The sequence below is a fragment of the Onychomys torridus genome, chromosome 1, assembly GCF_903995425.1.
Source record: "Onychomys torridus chromosome 1, mOncTor1.1, whole genome shotgun sequence".
In the NCBI taxonomy this organism is placed as follows: Eukaryota; Metazoa; Chordata; class Mammalia; order Rodentia; family Cricetidae; genus Onychomys; species Onychomys torridus.
In genome coordinates, this window is record NC_050443.1 from 160,657,793 (window position 1) to 160,664,909 (window position 7,117).

General features: G+C 53.8%; 1 protein-coding gene across 3 annotated transcripts; it reads left to right on the forward strand.

Moving 5' to 3' along the window:
- Window positions 1–2,451: 2,451 nt before the first annotated feature.
- On the forward strand, window positions 2,452–6,504 carry Marveld1 (MARVEL domain containing 1). Of its 3 annotated transcripts, XM_036192370.1 has the most exons (3): window positions 2,621–4,517; window positions 4,672–4,793; window positions 5,674–6,504. In XM_036192370.1, the coding sequence occupies exon 1, from the start codon at window positions 2,621–2,623 to the stop codon at window positions 3,140–3,142; it is 522 nt and encodes a 173-aa protein (XP_036048263.1). In that variant the 3' UTR covers window positions 3,143–4,517; window positions 4,672–4,793; window positions 5,674–6,504. The 3 variants fall into 3 exon arrangements, with proteins under 3 accessions (XP_036048281.1, XP_036048263.1, XP_036048272.1); XM_036192388.1 differs by having other exon boundaries at window positions 2,452–4,793; XM_036192379.1 differs by lacking the exon at window positions 4,672–4,793.
- The last annotated feature ends 613 nt before the right edge of the window (window positions 6,505–7,117 follow it).

Sequence of the window (7,117 nt, forward strand, 5' to 3'; positions counted from 1 at the left end):
CAGCTGCTAGAAGCTGGTCAGGGTCTCAACCCTAGTCAAGGCCACTGAGTACATCCCTCCAGGTGATACTGAGTTAGGATCAGAACGTGCAGGTTTGGATTCCAGCGTGACACAGACTGTTTCTTTTGGCAAATCACTTTTCCGGGTCCCCGCAAGAGTAGAAAACAAGACACAGATAATATGTAAAAGTATCTGGATTGTAGAGATGGAGTCAGCTCCATCCGGGTCCTCCTGAGTCTCCAGCAGCTCCTGGAACATGGTTAGCTATTTCAACCTTCTGAGCCTGCTGTGACTATCAGTGACTGGATCAGCGCTAAGAACAAGTATTCCACAGTGTTGGTAACTAACCACCAACTGGAACAGTAAATACAACTTCTTGCCACAGGGACGAACACAGTAAACATTCTGTTCCCCAAACCACATATCTCATGTGTTACTGGCCTCTAAAATGGTGCTCAATGTTTAATAAGCACTCTGGCTGCCTGCTGCATGAAACAATTTTATAGATGAAGTAATCAGATGCAGAGGGTTGGCAGCCCCTCCTCCATGCCCAGCTACTGAGCAGTAAGGCAATGGCAGGCTGACTCCAGGGCTATGCTGTCTTATGTAGGTGTGGCTGTTATATATTTTCATCCGGGGCTTTCCTGAGTAGTGTATACAGGCTGGGGTGGCAGTGATAGGCCGAAGCTCTTTTCTTCAAAGTAGAGCCAGGCCACTGAAAAAGGGACCTGTTGTGCCAGGCCGGGGGACACTGAGTTTAGAACCAGGATATGAAGGGGGAGCTCTACAGTGCAGAATCAGCTGGAGGACTGATGCAGACGTTGTCCCAAAGACAAATGTGGCTCGCTTAGGTCCAGTACTGGTCCTGTAGCCACTCAGCAAGCAACTCCATTTGTATGTACTGAGGGTCTCCTATATGGCAGGCCCAGGCCAAGATGGAGAAGCCTGGCTAGACCTCGGTTTATGACATACTAGACTCAAGAACCACTGCAGAGGAATGGTTCAAAGGAGGCCTAGACAAGCAAGCAATTGTCAGCATGGGAAGCTGGACCCAAAGCCAGTGGTGCTTAAAGTGGACATTGTCTGCCAGCTAAGGAGGGTTTGGAAACGGAGGGCATGCTGAGTCTATGTGGGAAACTTGCAAGAAGTGACAGAGTTTGGGCATGGGTGGGGGAAGGAAGTGGAAAAAACAAGAAATTGGAAGTTGTTTGGGCACAGATTATGCAATATGCCACACTGACAAGACACAGCTCCGTAATGTGCTCAGTGGGGAAAAGTACTGCTAAGAACTAAGAATAGCTAGGTCTGTTTCAGAACGCTGCTGAAGTATGAAGGTTGGCTCCCGGTGTGTGTGTGTGTGTGTGTGTGTGTGTGTGTGTGTGTGTGTGTGTGTGTGTGTGTGTGTGCGCGTGCGTGTGTGCGTGTGCGCGTGCGTGTGTGTGTGTGTGTGTGTGTGTGTGTGTGTGTGTGTGTGCGTGTGTGTGTGTGTGTGCGCGCGTGCGTGCGTGCGTGCGTGTGTGTGTGTGTGTGTGTGTAAGCCATCATTGGTTTCCTGGTCGGAACTCCTCTAGACTTTAGGAAAATGAAGAAAATAACTGTTCTGGTCTTGTTGTTGGAGGCTTACATGAGAATGCACGTAGAGTGTGGGCCCTGTAATGCCAGTCAACCGTGTGGCATCGTTAGTCTTTGCCATCTGGATGAATAGTTAAGCACACAGGACGCGCTGTCTCTTAGACCCAGGCCTGTGTCCTGGCCATGTTAGGTGGCATGTTTTTAATCTAAGCATGACACAAAGATGGCCAGGAAGGAATGGCCAAAAGTGTTTGGCATTGCTGTGCTCTGTGAGCCGTGGGTGAGGTAGCCAGGCCTCCAGTGAGTGACGGGTCCTTACTCTGACCAAGAGAATTTCATGGCTAGACAGTCTGAGCCCAGCTTTGGACAGGGCGAAGTTTGTGGTGGACAAGTAAAAGGTACTGAGGGTGTCCCAGAGAGAGCCGCTGTCAGCCCAGGCCTCCTGCTCACTTGTGGCGGCCAGGCCACGGGAGACTTATGGCTCCCTTCTCCTGTGACTGGAGAGAGGGTTAATCATGGGGGTTCAGACACAGGCTGGAAGAACGCTGTTGTAGCCTGTTTTCGTCATGGAAGACCAGCCAGGCCCGGGAGGCAGGGCGAACTGGGGATGTCTCCAGATGTGGCAAACTTGACCCAGCAGCCTGGGCAGCCTGGGCAGCCTGAGTGGAAGGCCTGCCATGGGCTAGGGGGTGCGAGCCTTCAGCCCTGGCCGGAGGATGAAGGAATGGAGAAAGGGGGGTAAGGGGGGAGCCAGGATGAAGGGCGCGACGGCAGGAAGCAGAGAGGCGCGGGCAGGGGTGGAGACCGACGGGGGACGGCCAAAGAGCGGGTAGGAGGGCTGGAAAGAGAGAGAAAAGAGGAGGAGAGAGGGAAGGAAGGGTGGCAAGGAGAAGCAGGAGCTAGGAGAAGGGCTCGGAGCAGAGTGAATCGCGCAGGCCGCAGTGGGAGCAGCGAGGGCAGCCAGCTCGGAGCGGGCGGCCCCCGCGAGCAAGGCGCAGCCATTCCGCTGCTCGGGGCGCCGCCGCCGCCGCCGCCGCGTCCGGGGGCCATGCTCCCGCCGCCCCCGCGCCAGCCGCCGCCCCAGGCGCGCGCGGCCCGCGGATCCCTGCGCCTGCAGCGGGCCTTCCTGCGCGGCCCGCTGGGCGTGCTGCGTCTGCTGCAACTGCTGGCGGGAGCCGCCTTCTGGATCACCATCGCTACCAGCAAGTATCAGGGCCCCGTGCACTTCGCGCTCTTCGTGTCGGTGCTCTTCTGGCTGCTCACCCTGGGGCTCTACTTCATCACGCTGCTGGGCAAGCAGGAGCTGGTGCCCGTGCTGGGCTCGCGCTGGCTCGTGGTCAACGTGGCGCACGACCTGCTGGCGGCCGCTCTCTACGGGGCCGCGACGGGCATCATGATCGACCAGACGCAGCGCCACAGCTACTGCAACCTCAAGAGCTACCGGCTGCCTTGCGCCTACCATGCCTTCTTGGCGGCCTCCGTCTGCGGCGGCCTCTGCCTCGGCCTCTACCTGCTCTCTGCGCTCTACGGCTGCTGCCGTCGCTACCAGGGCAAGGAGGAGGTGGTGTGAGGCCGCCCACTCCACTGCGGCCCAGATCGGTGCGGGGATCCTTCCCGAGCCCTTCCTGCCGCCGCCCCGTGCCGGTGCGCCCCTGCACCCTCCCCCTGCCTGTGTTTTCACTGCCCGCGCCCTGGATCCCCGACGTTCAGTTGCAGTCTGACTGCTGCATCGCAGCTTAGCCCAGATATCAGCTTCCAGGGACCAGCGCAGCCACCCGAGGCGCTGAAGCACACACTCAGATGGGCCGCCCCAGGAGAAGCCTGGAAGTCCCTTTCCCCATTCCTTGTTGAGAGCTAGACGTGGACAGACGCCGCTGCGTAGATCCGGGGGAGGCTCCCAAATTGGAACCAGTCTCTGGGCTGCGCCACTGCCCCCTCCCTCCTGCCCTGCACTCGAAAGAGCATCCCCTCCCTGCTCCCTCTTTCAGCCTGGGGTGGTGTAGAAATGCAGCCAGGCAGCTGCAAGTGGAGCTGGGGACAGGCCTTAGCTGGTGCCGGAATGAATGACGTCTTTAGTTGTAGTTTGGATTTCTCCCTGCGCAGCCCTATATCATCGAAATCTTTGGGTGGGGCCAGCCACAGGAGTGGTGCATAGCAAAGGCCCGCTAGCTGTACCTTACTAAACAACATGAGTCTCTCCGCATTTTATCCTTGGGGTTCATCCAGACCAGGCCAAATGCACTAAACTTCCCTGGCCTCTCAGATGTCACTCACCAGCTTCTGCTGCACCTCACCCTTAAATATGTTTGTATTAGGGATCCTACATGACTGTTAAGGTGATGCCCACCCCTGTGGGGACCCAGATCCCGCTCTTGAGAATAGCCATTTTCAGATAAGAATCACATTTCCCCCTCTAAAGCAGTAGGTTATTTAGGGAGCCATTCAGGTGCTACGTTGGAAAGAAGGCTGAGAAGGCAAATGGGTCTATCAATGGTGCTGTCTTCCCGTGCAGATTCACAGTGTTAGTATGAGGTCTCTGAGAAATCCCACAGGTACACGCCCACACATGGTCATTTAGTTTACTGAATTACTACTGGGCCTGCGCCATTCCGACCTCAAGATTGCCCCGTGTTGCATAGGTCATTCCCACAGTTTAACCCATTGAAGATTGGGAAGCTCCTCTCTCCCTGGGAGTTTCTCTGGCTGGGGATCCACCCAATGACAAAAGAGCTGGATGCCCTTCACCAGCCAGAGACCTGAGAACTGTTGAATATTCTTTCACATAGCTGGAAAAATGAAGCTAAGGATACCCAGGTGGTCTTCCAGTCAAAATGGCAGTCATTTGTAAGAGATCCTGGCATTGACTCTGAGCAGCTGGTGGGTGAGCTCTGCCACCAAAATGAGAACCCTCTGGACCTGGGGTGGACAGCTTGTGCCACCTTTAGGTAAGACATTTTTGGATAACTGGGAAGTATTATAGGCTTGTGAACAGAAAGTATGGTGCTACCTCGTTTTCCAAAGTGAAAGTGATTTTACTCAAAGCAAGTAGACAAAATGACAGTGTTGTGAAAATTCAGATTTTGACTAACTCCTTCAAAGATCTATTTACAAGCTCAGCTTTCTCTGGAAAGACAAGGATAAAGGATACTGCCTGTTAGAGACAGAACTGGGTGCTCCTATCATGTAGAGGATGCATCTGTCCGGGAGCTGCACCCAGCCCTGTAAGTGTTCTCAAGCCTCGGTGTGGAGGTGTTGGGTTTGTCTGCTGCTGTGAAGGCAGGGGTTGGGGTGGACTATAAGTTTCATGTAGCACTTGCTGTAGCCCTACTGTGTGGGTATATTGGTTGGATGCATGTGTTTTCTGAATAGTACTGTGAGATCAATACCCAAAGTCTCATTGGTAATGAGTAAAGGAGGCTGGCTTCGAACCCTGACAGCCCAGCTTCTTCCATACTATGTTTAGTAAGGGTCAATACATATTTGATATGGCAGTTTTTTTTCTGGGACTAAGGATGTGGCTTGGTAGTAGAATAATGAACAGTATATAGGAGGCCCTTGGTTCACGACCCAGCATCAGGAATATTTTTTCCTAAATTGGTAAAATATGCATGACCTAAAATTTGCCCTTGTAACCAGCTTTAAGGGCAGTTTGGTGGCAGTAAGGACAGTCACACAGCTATACAACCATCATCACCACATACACGTACCTCCGGGACTGTTTTCATCTTGTAAAACAGCCTGCATCCACTAGGATTGTGGGAGTTTGAGTTGGGTATGCTCACACAGGCATGTAATCCTAGAATGCTGAATGTTAGGGAGGGTGGATTATGAATCAAGGCCAGTCTGGGCTACATAGTGAGTTCCAGGCCAGCCCCAGTCACATAGTAAGACTCTATCCTTTAAAGAAACAAAACAACAAAAAAAATTTGTGAGGGATTTTTGTTGTTTTTTTCTCTCTGGGGAATCCCAGGTCACAACCTCTGATGATCTTCATGGTCTTGGGCTAGCTCTACGACCATGCTCCACAGAGGATGACTTTCCCCTGAGGTGGGCTTTGCTGGGACACCTTGATAGCCAGTGATCCTTGTTCTTTTGTTGCAGGTTCCCATGTTGCTGAGGTCCCAAAGACTCCCCTGCCTGCTTGGCTGCACTGGTCTCCCCGGGGCCAGCAGAAGGCTTAGGAGTCTCCGCAGCCGTGGGGCTGGTGGGGAGCCAGAAGTCTCTCCTTCACACTGTCTGGTGGACAAGCCCTGGTGGGAAAGACTGTTTTCTTTCTTGATGCTAGAGGATTCCCGATTCCCCTACATTGTAATTCTGGACACAAGATTCTGGGCCCTGGGGCCTGATCTCTGCCCGTCTCCCATTCTGTAGATGATGGGTCTCAGTTCCAGCTTGCATATTTTCCCTGTTTGTCTTTTTTAGACCACTAAGCTCAGGTCCTGTTCCCTGATGATCTCAGCCCAGTGCTCTGGGTCTGTGGCCAGGTGACCTTACTCAGGGGCACATGTCTTGGCCTTGCTGGTGCCTCATCTACCCAGATGCGCCTGTAGCACTCCAGAGCTCACAAGCTCTTCCTGATGTGCCTTCCAGCTTGGCTTCCAGCAGCTTGGTGGTCCTCAGTCTCCCAAGTGAGAAGGAGGGATGGGGCTGCTATGCCTCCCGCCTTTCCTCAAATGCCACAGAACGGTCACCTGATGTGGCCCAGAGCACTTAGATACTGGCGGTAGTCTCCAAGGCGTACTTCTCTGACACCAGGACTGGGGCCAGACAGCTTCCAACCAAAAGTCTGGGGCCTCTTGTGGGCCCAGGAGACAATTTCAACAGTGTGTACAAAGGCCAAGCAGTGGTCGGTTTTGATGTAAGGAGGGTGGCTAGAGGGAGGAGCCATGTGCCTTATCCAGTAGTGTAGTCATGGTTACCCCAGGATGCTTTTTGGAATAAAATTTGGTTTGTCTGATCTTGTGTCTTCCATCCTAGTCCTCTGTGGTAACTTTTAGCTGGGTTTCCCCAGCAACCCACCCTTGCCGTCTAGGAGGGGAAGGGAAATGAACTCACAGGTTTCCACTGTGGTTAGTAGGGCCCTGAGGGCAGGCTCCAGAGAGAAACACCCTGGTTTTTGTCAGTGCTGAAGGGAACTACAGAGGCTTCCTCCCTCCTGTCTGCTCTCTACTGGCCTCTGTTTATGGGTGTCACTCCCTGTCAGGCTGGGAGTGACTGTAGTAGAACCAGCAGGGTCCTGTTCTGGTCCAGCCCCAGCATTCAGAGGATGAATCAGTCCAGGACACAGAGGCAACTTGTCTAATGCCTTAGAGCTGATTATGAGCAAAGCTGGAGGCGCCTGGAGCCCAGGCCATGGTTTGTTCCTGCTGTGCCTGGCCTGTGGCCCTGACCCCCCCCCCCCAGGGGGGGTTATTGGCCTACTGTCCCCTGCTGACAGAGACACCCTGGAATACTGAGTCTTGGAGCAGAAGGCAGCAGCTTCTCGCGTCCCTCCTGCTGCTGGGAAACAGGATCCTGCTGTCTTGAGTTTACCTCTCTGGGAACA

Excerpts from the sequence above, each read along its gene's own strand:
- Marveld1 (XM_036192388.1), top strand. The coding sequence starts at position 2,621 with ATGCTCCCGCCGCCCCCGCGCCAGCCGCCGCCCCAGGCGCGCGCGGCC.